A 27,832-nucleotide genomic window follows, 5' to 3' on the forward strand; every position below is an offset into this window, starting at 1 on the left:
AAAAGCAAGTCCTCACGTGAAGAAGATGGTTGTATCCACGCCCCAATGGGATCCCTGTGGGGACCTGGGTTCAAGAAACGGTACGGGGAAACAGAGAGACTAGAAGGAACAGGGAATTCTTTTTAAGTTAGAAGACAAATGGAAGGGGATAACATTGATGCTGGGTAGAAGACAAATGGAGGGGGTAAGGAGTTTGTAATAGAAGATGTTAGAGGGTGGAGTGAAACTCAGGTTCGGGGAAGGGAATGCATGGGTGGAGGGAAGAGTTGGTGGAGAAGCTTACCGCTGAAGGAAGATGTTACAGATGCTAAATCAGACACTAAGTCGACGCCCAACTTGAATGCATTTAGTCATAAAGAAGATGATACAGACGCTAGGTCGCTCAGTCCATTGCAGTTATGAATTGTAATGTAGAGGCTTCAATCCAAAACGGAGACTTGAGACTTGAGAGAAGACTATAGAAGAGGAGGAACTCACGCGCATCAGAAAGTGATTCCACTTTATGAGAGAATTAAGGTAAGAGGAATTGGTTGTGCAACTTTTGCATCATTTTTTTAGATGCAAAATTTGCAATGCTAATGAATTAAATGAGATAAAAAAGTACAAATTATAGTCACAAACAAATGAATGCAAAACTGACCTGGGTGCAGAATTCATATCCGGTTCAGAATTGCATTGCAAATAAACACAGCCTTTGCTCCGTCAAACTGAATCAAAACTGAAGTGATTATTACTAGAATCAAGTTGCGGTGGTTTGCCCCTTTCCATATTGCTCAACTGTTATTCACTTTAGATCTGCGAGTCTGACCCATTTCATATCCGTTCCAACCTCTATAAAGACCGACACTTGGTAATATTATAGGCCAAACGCGCGCTATGGAAACTGATTTCTTGATGGATCCATCAAAATTCATCTGAATACGATTGGCGTCTGGACTTCACTACCGGGCATAGATGAACTGTTCCATTCCATTTGGCATTTGCCCATTAACAAGCTTACTGAAGCTGCTGCATTGTTGGATTACTGTCTTTATACTGGCTACACTTTGATCTGAGCTTGGAGATCATCATATTTTCCTTCATATCTTTGATACATACAAAAGAATATTGGCAAATTTTGCTCCGTCAGAGATTAACAAGGGGAATATTTATGAGGTGAAAACGAGCCCTCCAAGCACGTTGAGGGCATAGTGTTTCTGAGGTTTACTGTCAGAAGAATTGGTTAGGAGCTAGAAATGCACCACTCTCGAGCAGGGAGTGCTAGTGCATGTAGGTGTTGTTAGCACAGACTCAATGACATTATATGATTTCCCAGGCAGTGAATGACAATGAATGACCATGAGCCCATGGCGTCTTCTTAATTTTATTTTCACAGAAAAGCTCTTTTTCGTTTGAAAGCCTCCAAAAGCATCATACCCTTGGAGTTGGAGCAGACAAACCCCATTTAATACGTATGGTTCTGACTTCTGAGTTTAACCATAAACCACAATTCCACCCCTTATTAGGTTAAAATCGTTGGATTTCTCTCAGAGATTTGTATAGTTAAAGGCTGTTAAGAGTACACTGTATATCCTTATAGGATGTGCAAGTCTCCCATTGCATATGATCTTCTATTATCCCATAGCTTTCTGTCCGGTGGTAAAATTTGTTGCTTAAGACATTTCAATTTTCAAATCAACCCCTATTTAACTTGATAAACGCTTCTCTGAAACAGGAAGAGAATGAATACTTCCAGCCTCAAGGAGATGGCCAACGCTTGGGCGTCCATATTCCATAGATGGAGGCTCTCAGTGGTAGTACCCATGGAACACGATGACGATGGAGATAAATGGAACACGAAGCCGAAGGAAATTTTTTTGCCACGTGGAAAGCCCAATCAGGATGTCCGTGCGGATGACTGAATTGCTGATGTTGTTGCGAAACTGTGAAAGAATTTGATTAATTTATATATGGGTCACATCGGGTCAACGCTCTTTTTCGAAGGAAATTGCATAGGAACGATGCTATTGCCCCAAGACATTCGGATAAATCTACTCCTCTTAGGACTTAGAACTCCATGTTTAATGCGTAGTTCAAATTTGGCAGGGCTGAAGGAGAAGGAATCTCGATTGCCCCACTCACGATTCGGCACCGAAAACTGGGGTCTGGGGACAGGGTCGGGTAATGGCTAGGGTTGCGCTTGACTAGGATTCTGTCTTTCCGAGCAAATATCGTCGATCTTCACTCTTTTGCAGTATCCACTTAAAAAGAGGAAATCTCACTTTTTATTACCGTGCGAACGAATTCATCTATTCCCTCCAAACGCTAGACCTCCGAGGATTTGAAGCTTCTGTTGCTTACATAAGTTAAAATTTTTTCTTAGGGCATATGGATTTCGTAGACATGAAGCAAAGAACTCTGTGATTTTCTAGAACCCGTGCGGCGGAAATTCCTTCTTCATCATGAACGTCTCAATAATTGGTGAGCTTTCTCGGATTTTTTTCTTCCTTTTTCCTCAGTCTTGTAACTCTTGTTTTCAACTCTTTCTGTAAGGACTCATGCATTTTGTGAGTCTGTGAAGATCCTTTGCAGGGAGATTTTCCAGAAGTGATAGAAGAGTTCCTGCAACATGGAGTCATGAAATGTATCGCCTTTAATCGCCGCGGAACACTTCTCGCTGGTAACCCTCTGAATCCTTTTTTTCTGGGAGGGGCGGGGGGGGGGGGGGGAGATTTTCTGCTGCTTCCTTTTAGTTTTCTACTTACAATGGAAAGAAAGTTAATGGACAATGTAGCTGAAACATAGATGGCAAGAAAGATTGGATTTTTGACTCTTCCATTTTGTATTTGCTTTTCTTTGGTTGATATTATTGATTCATAATCGGGGTTGATATTTACAGAACGTCTAGAAGTATAACTTAACTGCTTAATTTCAAATTTGCACAATTAATGTATCTTCTTTTTTTGTGTTTTTCCTTTGGAGTGCAGATAAAGCAGGTTATAACTTTGAATTCACCGTTGTATTTTTATTTAATTTATTATTTTGATGTCTCTCGGCTTTTTATGAATTCAATATACTTGATATTAGACTGCCGGTGTTCACGTTATTATGCTATTGAGCAAAGGGACATGGGGAGGTTAATAGTGGGATTGAGCCCATTGCATGACTCATTGGTTGATGATCTATGATACTGCCGCTGCAGGATCATCCCCACCCCAAGCATGAGATTGAACCAGAGAGGATTGGCAATCAAAAGCTATTAATCCTTCACATCAAATAAATTGGGAGAATTACTGAAAAGGGCATGGTGATGTGAAATATTCCTTTTAGGTGTAACCCATTAACTTTTTTAAAGGATTGTAATAGTTGTGGTTCTGTTTCATTGTTTTTGAGATTGAGGAGATTATCCTTTAGGCCTTTACCTGATTAAACCCCTCTTCCTTCAAAACGGTTCCTTTCTCATTACATTTTTTCCAAACATTGTTAGCTTATTTTGGTGTTTGCTACTTGCTTTTGCCCTGCTCCTAAGGTTTCTTTGTTGTGTATTAATTCATTGTGCATTGCAATCCCAGTTTACTCAATTGGGTCATTGTTCTCCTACCACGTTTTCTATTTTAAAACCTAAATTTCTTCCTTTTCTGGGAAATGTGGAGAACATTGATGTTTTGGCTGAGGTTCTCGCATGCCAAGTGGGTTATTTGCCAACTAAGTACCTAGGCCTCCCTCTGGGGGCTAAATGCACCTCAACTCTGATTTGGGATCCTGTTCTGGAGCGTCTAGAAAAGAAACTTGCTTCATGGAAAGCTAAATACTTGTCCCTGGGTGGAAGGATCACTCTTTTAAAGAACACCCTCTCTATCCGATTCTGGTGAAAGTGGCTCAAAAAATAGAAAATTTGCAGAGGGATTTTCTGTGGAAGGGTTGGGAGGAGGAAAAAAGATCCATTTAGTTAATTGGGATCAGATTCGTGCTCCATTGGATCAAGGAGGGCTGGGGATTAGGAGGTTGAAGGTATTTAACACTGCTCTGCTCAGAAAATAGATTTGGAGGTTTGGGGTGGAAAGAGGAAGTGGTGGAGAGATTTAATTGCTGCTAAGTATGGCATGGACAGAGGAGATTGGACAACTATTTCCTTGTTTTCCTCTTTAGGCTACTCAAATCTGCAGAAAAATTATGGACATTCTTCCAAGTTTCAGCAGAAGTCTCAGCCCTAAGTTGGGTAATGGTGGTAGGCTGGTTTTTTGGAAAGACCCTTGGTGTAGAAACTGCCCTCTTTCAGAGTTATTTCCACAGTTGTTTCAGATTTCTGATAACCAAGATGCAGCTGTGGCAGACTGCTATGTGGCTAATGGTAGGACAGTAATCTGGTATCATTTTGAAGGAATTTTCAGGACTGGGAGATGTTAAACTTGCTGAGATACTCGAGCTTGTTTCAGTTCAGGTTGTGTACACAAGTAGTGAAGACCGTTGGAGCTGGAACTGGAATTCTGATGGACTTTTTTCAGTCAACTCTTTTGCTCTCAAGCCTTCAGAGAGAAACCTTGTTGCAGCACCAGCTTCTAGAATTTGAAATCCTATTTCTCCCTCAAAAAGTTTATGCTTTGGTGTGGGCAGCAACCCTGGATAGATGTTTAACTAGAGTAAATCTGTCTAGAAGAGGGGTGCAGGTCCCTGACCGGATTTGTTTGTTGTGTGGGCAGGCTTTGGAGGACATAAATCACCCCATTGCTCTTTCACCTCCTGTCTCTGGTGGTATTATATTTCAGCACTGAGGATGATGGGTAATGCCTAGCACAGTGCTGGACCTTCTTTGGGGTTGGGAAGCTCAAGGTCTCTCAAATCCGGCTAGCATTGTTTGGGTCTCTGTTCTAGCTGCAGTGATACAGTGGATCAGACCTGATATATTTACTTGTGGTCCCATAAATTCAGTTTTTTGTTGCTTAGTTTTTGCTTTATGCTTGCTTTCTTGTACTGTTATAGGTAGCAGGGCATTTTTATCCTTTTACCTAATTTTATGTTAAACACATATAAATAATACTGCTTAGGGCGGCAGTTATAGAATATTCTGCCCCATTCCTCTCCCATTCTTCTTCTATTTTCTTCTCTTTTCTTTTCTCTTCTTCTCTTTTGATTTCTGGGTTGTTTTTTCAACCTAAAAGTTCTGCTAACAGCAGTAACTTCAAGTTGGTATTAGAGCAGGTTTAGTTCTGCTCGTGAATCTCATGTGAGCTCTTCCCAGCCGGATACATGAGATTTTAATACGGCTGGAGATTTAGTTCTCTTCGTGACCTGATTCTTGGAGATTGATGGAGTTCGAAGCTTGCCCAGGACACTTCTGTTCTTGGAGATTGCCCAGCAGTCAGAAGAATCAGAGCAAAACTTAATTTGAGGTGAGATTTAGGGTTCAAATCTCATATTGAAGGTGCCGCCCAAAAGTTTCTGGGTAGTTTTTTCAACTCTCCTGAAGTTTTGTAACAGGAGGTAGGGTTTTTGAAATCTCTGTGAGGAGTGGCTGCTCTTTTTGAAATCTACTGGATTGTTGTCCCTATTCTCAGTTTTTGTTCTTTTTTTTCTATTCGGAAGGGGAGCCAAGTATGCTCTTTTTCTTTTCTGTGTTGAGCTCAGTATGGAGTTCTTTGGGAGTGAACAGAAACCTGCTGGAGAAGGTGCTGAAAGGGCTGTTAGTATGATTGGTAACAACCCTTTTCAGATTACCACAATCAGGTTTGATGGTTCAAACTATTTGAAGTGGGCTCAATCTACCATGATGGCCATTGGAGGAAGGGGAAAGTTAGGCTATGCGACTGGAGACACTAAGGAACCAGCCAAGGAAGACCCTTCCTGTGCAAAATGGATTCAAGAAAATTATCTTGTGATGACATGGTTGGGCAACTCGATGCAGTTCCATATTAGCAGAAATTACCTTTGGGCAAAGACAACCAAGGATATTTGGGATAATATGAAAGAGACTTACTCATAACCACTTGATGTGGCTAGGGCTTATGAGTTGATAACTGAAGTGAACAATTTGAAGCAGGGGGAGAAACCTGTATCAATTTATTTCTCTACTCTGAAATCCATAGGGCATGAGATAGATCACCTTGAAACAATTGAGTGGGTGAGTAATAAGGATGCAACAACTTATAATTAGTTGTTGAGAGAAATAGAGTTTTTGAGTTTCTTGTGGGTCTGAATTCTAATTTTGACATCGTTAGACAACAACTTTTCACTAGGGAAAATGTTACCTTGTCTCAAGCCTACTCCCCAGTGTATAGTGAAGAGAGTAGGAGGAAGGTTATGCTACAAAATTCTCAAATGTAGGTAGCATTAGCCAGCTACAAGACACAAGTATAATGGTGAGAGGGAGAAAGAGATGAAGAATGAAGGAAAGAAAGGTGTGTTTTGTGAGTATTGCAAAAAACCTAGGCACACAAAAGACACTTGTTGGAAGCTTCATCCCACTCTTGTACCAGAAAGACTCAGGAATAAGAAGGGAAATGCAAATGCAGCTATTACATTAGATGGTTCTTCCCTTCTGGGACCTCAGTTTGCTTCTTTGGAGGCCTTAGTTGCAGCCAGGGCAACTTTGACTTAGTTGTACATTGAAGTTGGACTTGTAGGATCATCTCAGCCTATCTCTGCTACCACTACACCTCCTTCCTCCACATCGGCTTTTGCCCACTCAAGTACAAGAGCCACTGTTTTTCATGCCTCTATTCCAGGTAATACTAACCCTACTTGGATTATAGACTGTGGTGCATCAGATCATATGACAAGCTTGTCTTCATTATTCACTTCATACAATCTGTCTTCAGGCAGAAATAAAGTATCCATAGCCAATGGCTCCCTTGTTCCTATTCTGGCAAGGGAAACATCAGAGTCTCTGATGCCATTACCTTGTCCTCGGTTTTGCATGTACCTAAGTTTAGCATTAATTTACTTTTAGTCAATAGTCTTACAAGAAGCTAGACTTGCTCAATAACCTTTTTTCTTGACCATTGTATTTTCTAGGATTTGGTGACAAGGAAGGTGATTGGGACTGACCATGAGATCAATGGAATCTACCTGCTCGAGCACCCACCTGGAAGTGATAAAGGAGTTGCGAAGTCTTTTGTTTCTCAGTCTGTGAGTCAAATTATACTTTGACATAATCATTTGGGTCATTTATCTTTTGGGTCTTTAAAAAACTTGTTTCCTGCTTTGTTTAAGTCAGTTCAAATGTCTTTTTTGAAGTGTGAGAGCTGTGAGCTTGCAAAACATTGTAGATCCTCCTATTTTTTGAGTAATAAAAGAAACAATACTTCTTTTGGAATTGTGCATACTATTGTGTGGGGGCCATATCATATTCTTGTTATGGGGGGTATAAGTTTTTATTATTGTTTGTTGATGATTACTCCGCTTCTCATGGGTTTATCTTATGCGTTCTCGAGATTAGGTTCCCACCTTAACTCGTGCTTTTCATCAAATGGTCCTCACTCAATTTGAAGTTAGAATCAAAATTTTTAAATCTAGTAATGCCCAAAAGTATTTCACTAAACACCTGAATTCATATTTTTTTGAGTATGGAGTTGTTCATCAGAATACTTGTCCCATACACCTCAACAAAATGGGGTTGCTGAGAGAAAAAATAGGCATATCTTGGAAGTTGCAAGAAGTATTGAATAGTGAGAGGGATAGCCCTTGTCTTGAAGTTCCACTGCCTATTCCTATTCTGAAGGAGAGTTGTGTAATGAGGGTGATTGTCAGAGGTGTAAGGAGTTGAGAGTTTACCATAGGAGGTGGAGGCAAGTTGATTTTGGTGCTCATAATTAGTCCAGGCCAGTTCCTCTCTCCTCTATAGTTCTAGATTCAGGTACTTCTCCCCCCTTTCCTGTTGATACATCACTCTCACATTCTGATCCCTTACCCCCTTTAGATGATCTTGATCTTCCCATTGCAGTCTGCAAGGGGAAGCGTTAGTGCACTTCATCTACTACCCATTGCATATCTCAGTTTATCATTTATGATCGTCTTTCACCATCCTATAGGTCCTACTTGGTATCTATCTCTGCTATATCTATTCCTAGGTCTATCCAGGAAGCTCTTGTGGTACTTGAGTGGAAGAATGCAATGGAGGAAGAGATGTGTGCTCTCATTAAAAATAAGACATGGGAGCTAATTGACAAGCTAGAAGGGAAGAAACCAGTTGGGTGCAGATGGGTGTTCACTGTGAAGCATAATGCAGATGGCTTAGTTGAAAGGTATAAAGCTTGACTGGTTGCAAAGGGGTAGATATTCAGACTTGTGGCATTAACTACCTAGAAACCATTGCACCTATTGCCAAGATGAATACCATTAGAGTTTTGCTATCCCTTGCAACAAATTTTTCATGGCCTCTGTTCCAATTGGATGTCAAGAATGCTTTCCTTAATGGCGATTTGTAGGAGGTGTATATGGAGTTACCTCTTCGGTTTTATGATGAAGTTATAGGGAAGAAAGTTTACAAATTGCAAAAGGCCCTATATGGTTTAAAGCAATCTCCAAGAGCCTGGTTTGATAGATTTAGATTGGTTCTTGAAAGTTTTGGTTATGTACAAGCCCACTCCAATCACACTCTCTTCATTAAGAGAAGTGGTGCTTCTCTCACCCTTCTTGTAGTGTATGTTGACGACATTGTTGTGGCCGGTTGTGATGTTGATGAGATTGATTCTCAAACAGTTGCTTAAAAAGGAATTTGAAGCGAAAGATCTTGGTGACCTACGATATTTCTTGGGAATTGAAGTGGCCCGCTCTAGACATGGTATCTTCATTTTACAGAGGAAATTTGTCCTTGATCTCCTTGAGGACACTGGGAAACTAGAAGTTAAATCAGCAAACACACCTATTGAATTGAATTATAAGATAAGTTCTAAAGGGGGCGAGCCTCTTGAAGACAAAGCCATGTACTAATGATTAGTCGGGAAGCTTCTTTATCAATGTCTTACTCGTCCTAACATCTCCTATGTTATTTGTGTTGTCAGCCAATACATGCATTCTCCTAGAACCACTCATTTATTGGTTGTGGAAAGAATCCTTGCTTACTTGAAGAAATGTCCATGTCGTGGTATACTCTTTAAAAACAATGGTCATATGAAAATCAAGGTGTATACTTTTGTTGATTGGGCCGGATGTGTTGATGATAGAAGATGGACTTCAGAATATTGTGCTTTTGTTGGAGGTAACTTAGTGTAATGGCATTGTAAGAAGCAAAATGTTGTTGCTCATTCAAGTGTCGAGGCAGAATACAGGTCCATGGCTCATGGTTTGGCTGAGATCTCTTTTTGGGGAACTAGGGATTGGGTATGAGAAACCATTGAGGTTGTATTGTGATAATCAAGCTGCTATAAATATTGCTCACAACCCCATCTAGCATGACATAACTAAACATATTGAGGTTGGCCGTCACTTTATCCGAGAGAAAGTTGCTTCTCAAGATGTTTGCTTGCCTTATGTTGCCTCTGATATGCAACTTGCTGATCTCTTCACCAAAGTCAAATTGGAATCAAATTTTTGCAATTTGGGAATGATCAATATCTATTCATAGCTTGAGGGGGAGTGTAGTGATACAGTGGACCGGACCTGATATATTTACTTGTGGTCCCATAAGTTCAGTTTTTTGTTGCTTATTTTTTGCTTTATGCTTTCTTTCTTGTACTGTTATAGGTAGCAGGGCATTTTTGTCCTTTTACCTAATGTTATGTTAAACACATAAATAATATTGCTTAGGGTGGCAGTAATAGAATATTTTGCCCCGTTCCTCTCCTTTTCTTCTTCTATTTTCTTCTCTTTTCTTCTCTTTCGATTTCTAGGTTATTTTTTCAACCTAAAAGTTTTTCTAATTGCAGTAACTTCAAGTATAAGTACTATTTGGACTGAAAGAAATAGCATGCTTTTCCATAAGACCTTTAAGGAAGTGGAAGAATTTTAGTCTCTTTCCCTTTTGGGAAGCTGGTTTCCTGGGTTTCAGCTGCAAAGGGGTTTCAACGTTATTACCAAGGGATACTGTTGAGGTCTAGGAGTTTGTGGGAGCTGTAGTTTGTAATTCAGTTGGTGTTGGTGCTTGTCCAAGGTGTTCTCCTTGGGGGGCTTGTTGTACTCTGCCTGTGTTTTTAATGAAAGTTACTTTACCAGTCTTCCCCCCCCCCAAAAAAAAAGAACTTCCTCTTATTGGAGCCACTTCGTTATAGAATTGCTTTTTATTTTTAATGTCTTCATATTCTATAGAGATTTGAGAATTCTATATTCTATACTCTACATAATATTAAAAGGACCAATTTTAATAAAAGAAACTGAGAATTTTTCTAGTGAATTGTCTTTACTTTATCTGGTTATACCTCCTGTAATTTGTTTAGCGCTCATAGTAGAACCAAATTTCAATTATCCATTTGATTTTGAAAGGCATGGGTGCTAGCAAAATCATTATGCTCAAGTAGGTTATTTAGGTAGATTTCTAGTCAGGTTCTTTGATCAGATGCTTCTAAGAGGGAGGAAAGAGCTTTTTTAGTTATCTTATTCACAAATTTTTTTTGATAATTATCTTATTCACAAATTCGATGTAATCAGTTCCTTATTCTTACTCAAATATCTGACCATGTTATTGCTCCCAACCTTTTAATAAACAAGAGTCATAAGTGCACTCATACTCCATGGTCCACATTTTTTCTGCAAAAGGCCTCTGTTGATTTATATTTTTTTTCTTCCAAGGCTTGATTATTTGGTGGGATATAGCTAGCTGATTGTTGCTCCAAAATTTCCCATTAGCTTTTGCATTTCTACAATTACAGATCTGTATTTTTCCTTATTTTTGATAGACTGACATGTTTTGGTGAGTATCCACTGACTAAGTGGAGGTCGAAGTTATGTTTTTAATTAAAGTAGACTCACTTGAAAGTTGAGGAAATTCATCCAAGAGGGTGGGCCTTGGCACAATGGTTGGGTTGCTCCATTGCGACTTGGGTGACCAGGGTTCAAATCTTGGAAAAGGCCTCTCTGTATTTATAGGGTAAGGCTGCGTACATCTGTCTCTCCCCAGACCCTGCATTGGTGGGAGGCTCATGCACTGCGCTGCCCCCTTCCCTATATTCAAAGAAAATAAAGGTAAAATAGAAGTGAAAGCATATATATTTTTTTAGTTTTTGTATATAATGAGATGGACCTCTCTTGTTTGTGCCATGTGACCCCAGAACGTAAGCAATTACCAATATTCAACCCTTAGGCTGTGTTTGGTTTGAAAGAAGGGAAAGGAAAGGAAAAGTTGGGAAACCTTTACAAACATAGCCTTAGGGGCTAAAAACCAAACATTTCTATTTCAATGGTTTAGATAAGTCCTATTCAAAGAGAGAGAGAGAGAGAAAGAGAGAGAAAGAGATTAACCCTCCTAGTTGTCGAACTAGAGAGATTAACCCTCCTAGTCGACCATAATCTCTATTATATTAGAATTAGGGTACAAGGTCAAATATACCCCTATTTAATTATGGGACAAGTGAATTAAAAAAGATAAAACAAAATTGCCACATCACCACAGAAATTAAAACATAAGGACTTTCTCCCTAAACTCAAACCTTTTGTAAATAAGTTTGCCCATTGATCACTTGAACTCACGTGTTCTGTGCTTATATCTCCAGTAAGGACTTTCTCCCTCACAAAATGGCAATCAACATCTATGTGTTTTGTTCTTTCATGAAAAACTGGATTAGATGAGATGTGGATTGCAGCTTGGTTGTTACATTACAATTTCATAGGTTTGCAAATTGAGAATCCAACCTCTTGTAGAAGATTTTTCCGCCATACTAATTCACATGTAGTGTGTGCCATGACCCTGTATTCAACTTCAGCACTACTTGCCACAACATTTTGCTTCTTACTCTTTCATATCACCAGATTTTCTCTAAGAAACGTGCAATAACCTGTAGTAGATCTCCTGTCAGACACTAAACCTGCCCAATCTGCATCTGTATACCCAACTATCTCAAGTCTTCCCCCTGGTTTTTACAATAACCCATGACCTAGAGCTCCCTTCAAGTACCATACAATTCTAAGAACTGCATCCCAGTGAGGTACTCGAGGATTTTGCATAAATTGGCTCACCGCACTAACAACAAAGGAGATGTTTGGTCTGGTAATAGTTAGGTAGTTCAACTTCCCCACTAACCGTCTATATCTTCCAAGATCATCAAATATTTCACCTGCATCACTGCTCAACTTAGCATTTAGTTCTATGAGTGTTTCAACTAGTTTTACAACTAACAATCCCGTTTCTTCCAACAGATCAAGAACATATTTTCTTTGGCACAAATTTATACATTGTTTTGACCTAACAACTTCTATACCCAAGAAATACTTCAACTTCCCAAGATCTTTTGTTTGGAAATGGTCTTGTAGAAAGGCCTTTAATTTGTCAATCCTTAATCTGTCACTACAACTATATCATCCACATAAATCATTAATAAAATCTTTTCGGCTTCAAAATCATAGCTGAACACCGAGTGGTCGACCTGACATTGCTTCATTCCAAAATTTTTCACCATTTCACTAAACTTCTCAAACCAAACACGAGGAGATTGTTTCAGCCCATAAATTGCCTTTTCCAGTCTACACACCTTAGTACCTTACCATCCTCCCCTTGAACAACAAACTTTGGTGGTTGCTCCATATATACCTCCTCTACAAGGTCACCATGGAGGAAGGCATTTTTAATGTCAAACTGAAACATAGGCCAATCATACATAACTGGTAAGGAAATTAAGACATGAACTAAATCAATCTTAGTCACAAGGGAGAAGGTTTCCATATAGTCCACCCCATATAACTGAGAATAACCTTTAGCAACCAGTCGGGCTTTCAACCGTTCCACACTACCATCTGGTAATATTTAATAGTATACACCCATTTACAACCTACAACATGCTTACTTGGAGGAAGAGTGGTGAGCTCTCACGTGTGATTGTGTTGAAGAGTAGAGAGTTCCTCCTCCATTGCTTGATGCCACCTCGGTGAAGTAAGGACCTCCTGGACATCCTTGGGTATAGATATAGAGGACAATAGAGAAACAAATTGGCGATGTGAAGTGGAAAGGTGAGAGACAAAAACATAATTGGAAATGGGATGTAGGGTACAAGTACATTTACCTTTCCGTAATGTAATGGGAAGATTAAGTTTAGAAGGCTCTAAGACAGGAGCAACTATAGGATCCATAGATGAGGTAGAAGTCGGAGGAGGTGCCGGTGTCTATCGATGAGTATACACGTGCTGGATCAATGGTCGTTTAGTAGGAATTTGCACTGGAGGAGGTGAAGGTTTAGACATAACAAGAACAACCAGAATGGGATCACCAACTGGAAGAGGAAGAGGGATTGATGGTGAAGAGGACAGTACATCAGGCCCTGAGAAGAGTGGCATGGACTCAAAAAATGTGACATCAGGACAAACAAATGACTTCCCGAGTGATAGGATTGTAACACTTATACCCATTTTGGGTCTGATAATAGCCAAGAAAGATACACTTAATAGAGCATGCATCCAACTTGTCTAAACCAGGACTTAGATTATGAACAAAGCACACACACCCAAAGACTTGGGGAGTTAATGGAAAGGGAGACAAAGTGGGGAACAAAATAGAAAAGTGAGACCGACCGTAAAGGATGAAGGAGGGCATCCGATTAATGAGGAAACAAGCAGTAAGCACTGTGTCACTCCAAAAACGTTTAGGAACGTTCATTTGACGAAAAATAGATCGAGCAATCTCAAGAAGATGACGGTTCTTTTATTCAACCACCCCATTTTGTTGAGAGATGGATGCACACGAAGTCTGATGAGTGATGCCATGTTGTTCCAAATATTGTTAAAAGGAAGTAAGAAAGTATTCACGACCATTATCAAAACGAAGAACTTTTATTGGAACACCAAATTACATATATATTTCAGCATGGAATTTTTGAAAAATAGAAAATAATTCACTCATTTCTTTCATTAAATAAATCCATGTAATCCTTGAACAATCATCAATAAAAATGACAAAATACTTGTAACCATTATAGGACTCAATTTTAATCGGACCCCAAAGATTTGAATGGACTAAAGCAAAAGGACTCAACATACGATTATCAACCCTAGGACTAAAGGAATCTCGATGGTGTTTCCCATACTGACACAGCTCACACTATAAAGAAGACAAATGACTCAAAGAAGGAACCAGTAGCTTGAGAGCCTTGAGAGATGGATGTCCCAACTAACAATGCCATTGGAGAGGAGTTAAGGAAGTTCGAAGTGCAACTGAAGATCCACCACCGTCAAGATAATACAATCCACCGGCCTCATGCCCTCCACCAATCTTCTTCCCCGTCTTGAGATCCTGAAAACACAAGATGAAGAGTAAAATGCGATAGAGCAATTATGGGCCTTAGTTAATTTACTAACTAACATGAGGTTGAACGGAAATTTAGGCACATATAGAACAGATGATAAAGAAAGAGATGTAGTGTCAACATTATCAACACCACAAATGGGGGAAGAAGAACCATTGGCCAAGGTAAACACACCCGGAATCTTAGTCATGTGATCAGAGGCTCCAGAATCAATAATCCAGTGAGAAGGTTTGGATGCCAGACAGGCCATACCTGAGTGTGCAAGAGTAGCAGTGGTATGTTGTGAAGTGGCCTAAAGGAACCTCTCATACTCATCTCGTGGTACACTCATCATCTCCTTCCCGGAAGCAGATGTAGACGTGGAAGGTGTTTGATCTGTCTATCAGCAACCGCATGATTAGCCCATGTAGAGGGTGGGCCATGTAGATCATAACAGAAATTAATCGTATGTCCGTCTTTACCACAATATGTACACTTTCTAGTAGTGTTCTCTCTTCTTATACCACGACCTCCCCCTGAGTCATGACCTCCACCACTTCCACCACCACCATGACAAAACATGGGACTACCGCGGCCTCCTCAAAATGCTTCTCTTCCCCCTCTATTACCACGTCCACCTCCTCTCGCTACAACAAGCACTAGTCTGTCAGACGTTGTGGTATTCTCTGTGGGTCCCAATGAAATCCTACGAAGCTGAGCAAATACTTCCTTAAGTGTAGGAAGAGCAGAGCCTCCCAATATTTGTGCTCTAACTGGTCATACTCTGATTTCAGCCCCACTAAGAACCTGTTTACATCCAGTTGCTCCCTTTGTTGTTGCTGAATTTTAACATCTGGAGTTAGGGGATAATAGACGTTGAGTTCATTTCTGAGGTTCCTCATACTGTCATAATACTCTTCTAGGGTTTGATTTCGTTGCTTTAAATTGAAGTACTCCTGATAGAACTGATATACTCTCATAGTATTATCCTGTCCAGAATAAAGTTTCTTGGCTGTTCCCATATTTCCTTGGTTCTATCTAGGATAATAAAGTTGACACTTATCTTGGGTTCCATATTGTTCCACAACCATGCCATGATTTAGGCATCTTCATGTTCCTAGTCATCAAACCCTGGAGATTCAACCAATGGTTTATCCTCCACATCACCTACAGCAATCTCTCAACCAACCACAATCGAAGAAAAGAAAAACTTAATGTAAACCACCATTCAGACACATTCGGCTGCTCTTTCAGCCCAAAATTTTTTTCTTCGCATCACTATTGATAACCAACCACCACACGACCACTAGGGCTGTCACTCATGGTGACAGCAGTATTAGAACTACTAACCTAGGGCTGCCGCACCTTCCTAACACCTGTAATGAAGATTGCGACAGTCCTGGCTTACCAAAAAAAACCTGCCGCAGCCTTCTACCTGTGCACCTCAGATTGCAGCCCAGAAAATAAGAAAAGGATAGGAGATCGTAGGTCCAGGTACTTGAAACCACAGCCTTCTTCTCCTGTATTTAGTGCTTTGATACCATGTTTCAATGGTTCAGATAAGTCCTGTTCCGAGAGAGAGAGAGAGTGAAGAAGAAGAAGAAGTTGTCGAACTAGAGAGATTAACCCTCCTAGTCGATCATAATCTCTATTATATTAGAATTAGGGTACAAGGTCAAATATACCCCTACTTAAGTATGGGACAAGTGAATTAAAAAAGATAAAACAGAATTGCCACACCATCACATAACTTAAAACATAATGAAAAGACTAAGCTACCGTTACTCGACCAACTCTAACAATACCTTTTCACTCAAACCAAACATAGCCTTAGGGGCAAAAAACCAGATAGGCTACCCATAAAAGCTAGTTATGAACCATCATGCCCTTTGAAGTAATTTTCCCAGATAAATTCTAGTACTGTAAATCCTAAATGGCTTTATATTTTCCAGGTTACTAAATAAAGGGTGTTCGCCTTCTGCCCATTTGCTTGATCCCCATCAAAGCCTTGAATATGACCAGATATTCTGTCCAAAGAAATGATTCACTGAAATAATGAATGACCCTGTCCTACTGATGTAAAAACATCTTTACATCATTTGCTTATTTCCCCATTCACTATGAATATGGTGTACTAATTGACCAAATTTGAATGCTTATTTTTTTCTTCATAGAAAATGAATTATTTTGAAATAGCAAATAAAAAAATTATATATTTTTTATAATTGCAAAAAAAAAATCCAAACTTTGAGGCTCAAGCACTTTAAAGAAGTCACACTTTAACAAAGAGCCTAACTCTCAACTGCAGCACCTATTACAATTCCAAAACTTTCCCATATCTGCTCAATCTGTAATCCACTTTAAATGGCACAACCTCCTGAAAATCTTGAAAGCTAAATTACTGTAGCCGAAGTAGCAGAAAAGAGAAGAAGAAGAAGAAGAGATGCAGGAATGTCGAACTATCTACTCAGTCGACAGTACTATTATTTATATTATGGTGTAGTACAATGATACAGGAAGTTACTAGAATGCCCCTGATTAGTGATGGGACACCCAGACAACTTAAAACATTAAACAGGATTTGGCCCATTAACAAAGGCCCAGTACAGGACAACTTAAACTTAAGTATAGGCTAATAAGAACTCTTATCAGCCGAATACTCATACATACAAAGACTTCAATCCAACACTCCCCCTCAAGCTAAGCATGGATATCAATCATGTTTAGCTTGCCAAGCATGTCCCTAAACTTTGCTGCTGCCAGCCCTTTAGTCAGTACATCCGCAATTTGCATCTCAGATGGAGTATAAGGCACACAGAGTTCACTCGAGACAATTCTTTCTCTAACAAAGTGCCGATCAATCTCAATATGTTTTGTCCTGTCATGCTGCACGGGATTGTTGGCAATGTTGATGGCAGCTTTATTGTCACAATACAGCTTGAGAGGACCTTCAGCCTTAATGCCAAGTTCATTAAGAAGAGTTCTGAGCCATAAGAGTTCAGCAACCCCGTGGGCCATAGCTCGATACTCTGCTTCTGCACTTGATCTAGCCACTACATTCTACTTCTTACTGTGCCATGTGACCAGGTTTCCTCCCACAAATGTACAGTAACCCGAGGTTGACTTCCTGTGTCCAACAGACCCAGCCCAATCTGCATCAGTGTAGGCTTCAATTTCAATTCTATTGTTTTTCCTGAAGAGAATTCCCTTCCCTGGGCAAGTCTTCAAGTACCTGAGAATCCTTTCAACTGCTTTCATATGAGGAATCTTTGGAGAGTGCATAAATTGACTGACAACATGCACAGCATAAGCAATATCTGGCCGAGTGAGGGATAAGTATATCAGCTTCCCTACCAATTTTTGGTATCTCTCTTTATCATAGTAGTCCTCCCCTACTGATTCCTGCAGGCCATGGTTCTGTTCCATTGGAGTATCTGCTGGCCTACACCCCATCATGCCTGTTTCCTCTAGGAGGTCAAGAACATACTTCCGCTGACATATGTAGATTCCCTCTCTTGACCTGGCAACTTCAATCCCAAGAAAATATCTCAAATGACCCAAGTCTTTGATCTCAAATTCAGAAGCTAGAAACTCTTTCAGTCTTTTTATCTCTTCCAAGTCACTCCCGGTAATTACCATATCATCCACATAAACAATGAGTGCAGTAAGTTTGCTATCCTGTCTCCTTATGAACAAGGTATGGTCTGCACCATTCTGAGTGTACCCCACTTTCTTCATGGCCCCACAGAGCCTCTCAAACCATGCACGGGGAGATTGCTTCAACCCATATAATGCTTTCCTCAATTTGCACACCTTTCTACTAAAGTCATAGCCTGGTGGAGGTTCCATAAATACCTCTTCATGAAGGTCACCATTTAAGAAGGCATTCTTCACATCCAGCTGATGAAGTTCCCATGAAAAATTTGCTGCTAGTGACAATAGAACCCGAATTGTGTTGAGCTTTGCTACCGGGGCAAAGGTTTCTTTGTAGTCAATCCCTTCTTTCTGAGTAAACCCCTTTGCCACAAGTCTGGCCTTGTACCTTTCAATGGACCCGTCCTCCCTGTGCTTTACAATAAACACCCACTTGCACCCAACAGTGGTCTTCCCCTCTAGCAGATCCACTAATTCCCAAGTTCTTGCTTTCATTAGGGCTTTCATCTCTTCATTCATAGCTTCTTTCCACCTTGGATCAGACACAGCCTCTGAGTACCTAGAAGGAACACGCACAGAGGAAAGAGCAGACACAAAGGAGTGATAGGCAGGAGATAAATGTGAGTAAGAAACAAAATCAGCAATGGGGTGCCGGGTGGTGCAAGAGCGGATAGGCTTACGGAGAGCAATAGGAAGATCCAAATCAGAAGTATGAGAGTTGAAATTACCTTGGATTGTAGAGACAGATTGATCCGAGTCCAACTGGTTGCTGTCATGAGGTTGAGGACCCCTTTTCCTTCTGTTGTATGTAAGTATCTCTTTTTGTTGCCTACTGGAGCCTTCAAGAACATCTGCAGCATCAGGAGAGGTAACCGACACAGTGGGAGCCTCACTAGGTTGACCCGGAATGTCACAACAAGGAGTAGGAGGAGAGGATGGAAGACCCGAGGTAGATAGGGGAACAAAAAAGGAGGGAGAATGAGAATCCTCTTCCATCCCACTAGTCTCCCCCTGAAGAGGATTCTGAGAAGACTGAAAATAGGGTTGAGACTCAAAGAACACCACATCTCTGGTGACATACTTTCTCTTGGAGACAGGGTCATAACACTTGTAACCCTTTTGTGTAGGAGAGTACCCCAAGAATATTCCCTTTGTAGCCTTAGGATCTAGCTTAGTCTTCTTTGGATCCTTCACATGTATGAAACATATACAGCCAAAGACCCGAGGAGGAAGGGGAAAAACTGGAAGAGTGGGGCACAAAACAGAGAAAGGGGTTTTCATACCCAACACCTTAGATGGCATCCGGTTTATCAGATATGATGCAGAAAGTACAGCTTGAGACCAGTATTGCTTGGGGACTTTGTGTTAGAATAGTAAGGCTCGAGCTGTCTCCAATAGATGTCTATTCTTGCGCTCAGCAACTCCATTCTGCTGAGGAGTATAAGCACAGGATGACTGATGTAGTATGCCAGCATCTTCCAGGAATAAGTTCAAGGATTTTTCAAAGTATTCAGCAGCATTGTCTGACCTGAATTGCTTAATCTTCTTATTAAACTGTGTTTCAATCATCTTGCAAAATGCCATGGTTATCCGTGGTACTTCATCCCGTCCTTTTAACAGGTAGATCCATGTACAACGAGAGTAGTGGTCAATAAAACTGATAAAGTACCGGAAGCCATCAAAGGAAACAATGGGTGAAGGGCCCCAGACATCAGAATGAACCAAATCAAAAGGAGCACAAATTTCATTGTTGGAAATTGGATACATAGTTCTACATTGTTTTGACATTTGACATACTTCACAGGTTAGACTCTGACTTGGAATGCCCTTAAACAATTCGGGAAACAACATTTCTAATGAGGAGAAAGACACATGACCTAGCCTAGCATGCCAAAGATGCAGCTTAGCTATTGACTCCACACTTTCCGGATTACTAGCAAAAGATGCTTGTAAGGCTGAGCCGATGTCTGCATCAAGGTAGTAGAGGCCTCCATACTCATGACCGCACCCAATCGTTCTCCTTGTCAATCTGTCCTGGAAGACACAATGAGTAGGAAAAAAGGTTATACTACAGTTCAAATTTTTGGTAAGTTTTGAAACAGACAAGAGATTTGAGGTAAGACTGGGAACATGTAAAACTGATTTAAGAGAGAGGTCCTTAGGTCAACAATTCCCTTTCCAGAGATAGTGGAGAAAGACCCGTCAGCAACTCTCATCTTATCCTGACCAGACAACAAATGATATGAAGAGAATAGGGAAGACATATGTGTCATATGGTCAGTAGCACCGGAATCAATAACCCAAGAAGTAGAGTCAATAGAGCCAGTGGCACTAAAGGCAGAGGTTGTACCTGATCTAGCAAGAGATGTAGAAGCAAAAGAATTATTTCTTAGACGGGCTAATGCCCTACTAAGGATCTCAACCTCACTAGCAGAGAAGCCCAATGTACCAGTTCCAGAGGAATCAACAACCTGTCCCATAGGAGAAGAAGACACTGTTGGTGTATTTTGTGAGTTGTCATCATTGTTGCTGGTGACAAAATTCCCACTTGCCGCAGGCCTGTTATCTCTAGAAGAAACATCTCTGGGTATTGAAGACATCTTGACTGCAGCCACTGTGTAGGTGACACTGATTGAGACTAGCCGAAGCAGTTCTGAAGGTTCTGAACCAGTTCTGGAGCAGATCTGATTAGCTGAAATGACCACAGCAGGTTCTGACAGCACTCGACACAGTTTCAGACTTGCCGAGACTGTCACAGTTCTGAAACAGTTCAGTTACAACAGCAAGCAAGGAGTTCTGGGCTGGTAACCGACCTGAAGCTAAGGGTTCTCAACTATTGTGCTATGCAGACTCCACTTGAACTTTGAGTACTGCAACTGTAAAGAGAGTGCCCTTCCTTGCGGCCAATACTAGGACTGCTGACATCAGTCCTCAACTAGGGTTCACAGTGCTGAACAATCTGGAGCTGGCTGCTCCCTAGGTAATCTCACAGCAGTGGTGAGGGGTTTCGGACTGATAACCACCCTGAACTTAGAGCTGTTTGCCACATTGCTATGATGGTAGAAGTGTTCACAGTGCTGGTAGAACACTAGATAGACTTCACTTGGGCTGAACCGAAAACTGCAACAGTTCGGGTACAGTAGTGAGTGAACAGTTCGAGGCCACAACAGTAGCAAGTGAACAGTGGGCTCTGTAGAAGAAGCTAAGTCTGTGCGAGTCTTGCTGGAGCACCGAAGCTGTAACTGTAGAAGTAGCTAAGCCCCTTTCGGCTAGTGCTAGGACTGCTGAAATCAGTCCTCAACTAGGTCTGTCCTACACAGACCTCTCTTAGTAGCCAAATAGCTACTATTTGCTGGAAATAACCTAGTAGGACATCTACTTCTGGGTCTTACTTCCCTTGAGTCCCACAACCAAGAGAAACCCTAGGTTCGAACTTGCTTTACTCTTACACCCCTAGGTCTTCTCTACAGCAACCCAGAAAAGGGAGAGAGAAGATGAAAAGACAACAAGAGAAGAGAGTGTGTGCCGGCTGAAACCAGGAAGAAGCTAATGCTCTGATACCATGAAAGCTAAATTACTGTAGCCGAAGTAGCAGAAAAGAGAAGAAGAAGAAGAAGAGATGCAGGAATGTCGAACTATCTACTCAGTCGACAGTACTATTATTTATATTATGGTGTAGTACAATGATACAGGAAGTTACTAGAATGCCCCTGATTAGTGATGGGACACCCAGACAACTTAAAACATTAAACAGGATTAGGCCCATTAACAAAGGCCCAGTACAGGACAACTTAAACTTAAGTATAGGCTAATAAGAACTCTTATCAGCCGAATACTCATACATACAAAGACTTCAATCCAACAAATCTTACCAAATTTCCATTCTTCTCACTTTTACTATGGTCTAAAGACTGTAAACTCCATTTTGAAGTCACAACTACTCTACTTCAGATGATGTTGATGGTTAAGTAGTTAATTTTCACTTAATTATCTTACATTTATCATAATTGTCAAGATGGTAAGACAAATCTGGGCAACAGGGAAGCACAACTATATATGGTTGCAACTTTTATATGTTATTGATGTTGTGATAACCCCATAACTTAAAATAATACTAAATAGAGGGCCATTACCCAATGTTGGTGCCAGCTATTTGGGGTTACGAGGGTGGACTTGATACAAACCTAAACCTTGGCAATTTTTACAAGTGGCTGCTCTTGGACTCAAACCCTCACTCTCACACTTCTCAGTCTGAGAATTTACTATTTCAAGAAGAAACAGGCATTTGTCGACATTATTGCTATCTGTTGTACCATATGCCAGATCATCCAAAAAATAAAATATAAAGGGCATGCAGTCTAAGGTCTTCATAAGAAAGGATCTTAGCATGTCAGAGTAACGGTTGACCTGCAATGGTTCTGTCAGTGGGTTTTTAATTTTGAAGTATGACTTCCACCAAAGCCACTCCCATTCCTCCAGATTTGTTGTTTGTACTTCATCTTACCTGGTAGTTCCAAAATGTTATCATTCATGGAACTTCTATGAAGGTAGAAAACATCAAGATGCAGCATGTTCTAGCTAGTCATGTTGTATTATATCCTACCTTAGGTGGTTGAATGAATAATGAGAGGGATATGCAAAGTGCATCCAATGATTTAAAAGGCGTGCCTAGGCACACAAGCGAGGCGCATTTTGGGGTATGCACCTAGGCCAGGTCCTAGGTGCACCCCTTTCAAAAGGCGCATGCCTAGGCGGTGTTCACCTTTTTAAAATTTTGCGCTTTTTGCTTTTTTTTTTAGTCTAACGGTTGGGCCGGGGGCTCTGCTCCCAGACCCCCAACCACGCCTCTCGAGGCAAACCCAAATAAGTCTATGTTAGAGTCTGAAATTCTTATTTCTCACATAAAAAATAATGATTTTATAACTTTCATTGCCTTTTAAGAAGATATTTTATTGCAATGAATGAATGAACAACACTAGCAGATAGGGGGTTCTCGAAGCTTCGGTGAGCGAGCGAAGACCCTAACATAGACTTGTTCGGGCTTGCCTCGAGGGGCGTGGTACAAAGGTGACTCATAGAATCAAGAATGCAATATGTTTTATGTCACATTAGCTACTTGAAGCAATGCAATTAAGGAAAAAAAGAGATTGTGGGTTTTACATGCTTGAAAATGCTTTATATGTTTGCTTTTATTTTTAAATTTTCATTTGAATACGCTTTATATGTTATGTTTATGTATTTTAATTTTAGATAATAGGTTTTTTAAAACATTTATTTTAGAATTTCAGTTTATATTTTTTATTAACATTATGTTTAATATTTTTTGAATTTTTTGCATTTTTATAATTTTTTGGCTGTTTTTTGAATTTTCTGACCTTTTTTTATATTTTAGCTTTTTTTTTTGTAATTTTGCACCTTGCTTAAAAAGGCGTGCGCCTCGCCTTGAGCCTTGTGCTTTTAAAACACTGAGTGCATTACTGGAGTTCAAACTTTTGTGTACTCAATAATTTAGTGAATAGAATGGCATCTAGAATAACTGACGTATAACAACCATTTTGAAGGTTAGCAACAAGATGAATCCATGTCTAGTCATGTTTAAGCTTAGAAACTTAAACAAAGTGTGAATCAGATCACTCATTGGTTGGTTTTGAAGTTGGTCCAATTTGTTAAAATGTTGTTTCTTCAACAAACTGTGTGGACTGGGCAGATCACTGCATTACTACAGGAGGTCTTACAAAACTATCTAAAGGAAATGTGTGATATTTGGCATTAGAGTATATGATTTAAAGTCTGAAAATCAACTGGCTATATTAAAAGGAAAGTGAAGGAAGAGGAAAATTGGTGACTCTTAAAAAATTAGGGATCATTTATTAAAACGCAATCTAATTGGGGACTTTTGACCGTAGCATATGTTCAAACAAATTAATTAAAAAGAAATAACTGGAATGCCAATTTGAAATAACAGAAAATAAAAAAAATAAAATAGACAATAATAGGGAAATAAAGAAAATAATAACTTCAAAAGAAAAACAAAGGAAGAAAACAGAAAATAAAAAATAAAAATAAAAATAAATACATTTGTTTTTACTTCTGTTATTTTCTTTACTTTTTTATTTACTTTTTGTTGTTTTGTTTTTTAGTATTACTTTCATTCCAAAATGGAAATACACACAAAGGTGCATTAAGTAAAGTGGTTACAGAATAGAGGGGGAGTCTTATTAATATGCAAACTATAGGGTAGGACCAGTAGGTCTTAGTATTTACGTGAAACCATTGGGGGTGTCTTAGTAAATGACCTTTAAAATTAGTATTTATGGATCTATTTAGTGGAATTTAATGATGAGAAAGAGTATGCCTGTTTTCTTTCTTATGCTTTCCATCTATTGATATTGATAGGCTGCATTGTAATATTATGCATGTGTCTATGTAATATATGTTAAAATTCATTGATGAAGTCATCAGTTTGACCTAGAAATTGACCTGAATTACCCTCGTCAAGTTATTCTATGTTTTCTGAAACATCATAGTTAAAAACATGCTGAGTGCTCCTGTTCACCTCAGCATGCGTATTCAATTGGATTTTGAAACATCCCCATTTTTTGTAGATACTATATATCTTTGTAGCTTGTTCTAAAATTTCTTATTTTCTTTAATGGTTTTTAGTTTCATAAGCACAAAAATCTTGTCCAGACATTTAATTTTCAGCTTAACTGAGAAATTTTTGGGTCTGGTGACTCTGGTTTCAGATTTTATCAATTCACTATTTGATAGCTTGTTTGTTATTGTTTGTTCAGCTGGTTGCTCTGATGGGAGCTGTGTTGTTTGGGATTTTCAGACCAGGGGGATAGCTAAGGAACTTCGGGATAAAGATTGTGTTTCTCCCATAACAAGTGTCTGTTGGTCAAAGTATGGTCACTACATACTTGTGTCTGCCACAGACAAGTCCTTGACACTTTGGGACGTTGTGAGTGGTGAAAAGGTTACACGTACAACTCTGCATCAAACTACATTGCATGCTTGTCTGCATCCTGGTTCCAGCACTCCCTCTGTCTGCCTGGCATGTCCACTCTCATCTGCTCCTATCATTGTCAACTTGAACACTGGAAGCACAACTGTGCTTCCAGCTTCTGTGTTTGATTCAGGCACCGGCACTGTACTGCCATCATGCAATAGGTTTATAGATGGGTCTCTTCCTTTTACTCCAACTGCTGCATGCTTTAGCAAGTATGGGGACCTAATTTATGTTGGGAATTCCAGAGGAGAAATACTTATAATTGACTACAAGGACATTCAAGTGCGTGGAATTGTTTCAGTTCCCGGTGCTGCAGTTATTAAGAATATTGTATGCAGTAGGAATGGACAGTACCTTCTTACAAATTCAAATGACCGGACAATCAGAATTTTTGAGAATCTTCTCCCCCCAAAAGATGGTCCAAGGGCTATTGATCAACTGTGCAGTACCATAGGTGAGCTGCAAGGTGTTGAGAAGCTAAAGGCAGTCGGGTCAAGGTGCTTGGTATTTTTTCATGAGTTTCAGGATTCTGTCACTAGGATCCAATGGAAAGCACCTTGTTTCAGTGGTGATGGTGAGTGGGTTGTTGGTGCTTCTGCTAACAAAGGGGAGCACAAGATCTACATATGGGACAGGGCAGGACATCTGGTAAAGATCCTTGAAGGTCCCAAGGAAGCATTGACAGATCTGGTATGGCATCCTGTGCATCCTATTGTGGTCTCAGTTTCTTTTTCTGGATTGGTTTACATATGGGCTAAAGATTATACTGAGAACTGGAGTGCATTTGCTCCCGATTTCAAAGAGCTTGAGGAAAATGAAGAGTATATTGAAAGAGAAGATGAATTTGATTTGATGCCTGAAACTGAGAAGGTGAGAAGGGAAGACTGACTAAGTAGATTTTATTTGTTTTCTCTATTTTTGATTTTCTTAAATTTGAAGGAATAATCCACAGGTGAAGGAATCAGTTGTTAATGAAGATGAGGAGGTTGATATTATGATGGTGGAGAGGGATTCTGCTTTCAGTGATTCTGATATGTCACAGGGAGAACTTTGTTTCTTGCCAGCAATTCCCTGTCCAGATGTTCCTGAACAAGAGAAATTTATCAGAAGTGCATCAAAGTTGGCAGACAGCAATCATTCTGGATCCGCTCTTTCAGAAGAGGCAGGACAGAATGGGCAAATCACAAATCCTGCTTCAAGTCCAGTGGAAGGTAAATATAGGTTACAGTACATTGAAAATCACAATGCCTTTGATTTCAACCAGCGTTGCATGGACTCACCTAAAGTATGTCTCTCAGACGTGCTTCAGATTCTAATACTATGGCTTTTTGAGGGTCACTTCCATGTAAAGTTTTCCTTTCATCCTTGCTTGTTTGACATAAACAACTAACACAATTGATGGCATTTTCTATACAAAAATCCTACTGGCAAAAATAAAACTTCAAACATTTTTCTTTAGGTATATGCTATTAGAATTCAATATCTTTGGGCTACTTGAATAGTAAGTGCCTTTCTGAGTCCTAACAACCAACGAAAAATGTCAGAGTCCATTTTTTCCATTTTGCCAGGTCAAGTTTCCAGCCACACATTGATTCCAATTCCCATGTCTGTGTCCATGTAATACCAATTTCAACTGTCCCCTGAAATTTACATGTCTGTTGCTCCTATGTTTTCTGAACTGCCTAACTGCAAACATCATGACAAGCAGTTGTCTTTGACTAGAAATCATCTCATTCATATGTCATATGATCCTAACTATTTCACACGAGTTATATTGGAAGCTTATGAGAAAATTTTGAGCAGTCCAAGGGGGATAAGAGGTCTATACATTTAGGTGGATGTCTATAGAATAGGTGGTTGGGATCATCCAATTGAATTGACCTTTAGAGCATCTCCTATACAGTGTATCAAATTTCAGACTTTTAACTCTTTTAATATGAACTTGTAAAGATACGTGTTACACAGTTCTTTGCCTATTGAAGTTTATATTCCTTTTTTTTTTTTTTGAGTTTATGAATGTTCCTATAGTTTTTCTTTCTTTCTTTTTTTTTTTTTTTGACGTGATAACCTGTACTTTGCAGCCATAGATAACTCCATTGCAGATGATACGGGTGTAACATGCTTGAAAAGAAAGCGGAAGCCTTCTGAGAAGGGGTTGGAGTTGCAAGCAGAGAAGGGCAGAAAATCATTAACAAAGGTCAAATCATCTGGTAAGTCATCCAAAAGCAAGAATAAATCTGCTATGGGACAGGACAGAGGTATCTGTGTATTTGCAGATGATGTAACTGATGATCCAACAACTAATTCCTAATAATTCTTATGTTTTTTATTCTCTAATATGTCTTTCTTGGTCTAACAACTAATTAACATGAAAGAACTAATGGGGTAGCTGAAAGTGTAGGGAAAAGTTAAGTTTGGCTGTATAGTGATGCTTCGGTGATGCCACCCTGGAAAAAAAAATACCCCGGTAATCCATGACGGGCTAATCCTCCTCTATCCATGATTCCATGGGGATAGCTACAGCAGACCAATTCGTTTGTACATGTGAGTCGATCCAAGATTGTGGCTTATGGTTGCATTTCCAAATCATTGACAATTGACATAAAATAATAATATCTTAGGGGCCTGTTTGATTCATTGGAATTGGAATCAAAATTCATAGGAATCGGATCAGAATGGTCTATTCCTCCCATATGTTTGCTTAAGACGGGAATTGGAATTGGAATCAAGAATTAATTGAAATGGATTCTCATTGCCAAGGGAGGGGGAGGGAATGCCCATTCCCTCAAATGTGGGAATGCCATTCTGCTAGGAATGGGAATAGGAT

General features: G+C 39.8%; 1 protein-coding gene across 2 annotated transcripts; it reads left to right on the plus strand.

The window, feature by feature from the left end:
• Window positions 1-1,720: 1,720 nt before the first annotated feature.
• Window positions 1,721-27,342, plus strand: LOC104611675 (protein RBL-like). Of its 2 annotated transcripts, none has more exons than XM_010278845.3 (5): window positions 1,721-2,460; window positions 2,561-2,659; window positions 24,788-25,875; window positions 25,958-26,216; window positions 27,087-27,342. In XM_010278845.3, the coding sequence occupies exons 1-5, from the start codon at window positions 2,442-2,444 to the stop codon at window positions 27,314-27,316; spliced, it is 1,695 nt and encodes a 564-aa protein (XP_010277147.1). In that variant the 5' UTR covers window positions 1,721-2,441; the 3' UTR covers window positions 27,317-27,342. The 2 variants fall into 2 exon arrangements, with proteins under 2 accessions (XP_010277147.1, XP_088750224.1); XM_088894098.1 differs by having other exon boundaries at window positions 2,572-2,659.
• The last annotated feature ends 490 nt before the right edge of the window (window positions 27,343-27,832 follow it).

Source organism: Nelumbo nucifera, chromosome 1 (assembly GCF_055504915.1).
Source record: "Nelumbo nucifera cultivar China Antique chromosome 1, China Antique-T2T, whole genome shotgun sequence".
NCBI lineage: Eukaryota > Viridiplantae > Streptophyta > Magnoliopsida > Proteales > Nelumbonaceae > Nelumbo > Nelumbo nucifera.

Bases quoted from the DNA above. Each gene is read 5' to 3' on its own strand.
- LOC104611675 (XM_010278845.3), top strand. The intron at 25,876-25,957 runs GTGAGAAGGGAA...AATAATCCACAG, and splicing joins TGATGCCTGAAACTGAGAAG to GTGAAGGAATCAGTTGTTAA. The intron at 26,217-27,086 runs GTAAATATAGGT...TGTACTTTGCAG, and splicing joins TGCTTCAAGTCCAGTGGAAG to CCATAGATAACTCCATTGCA.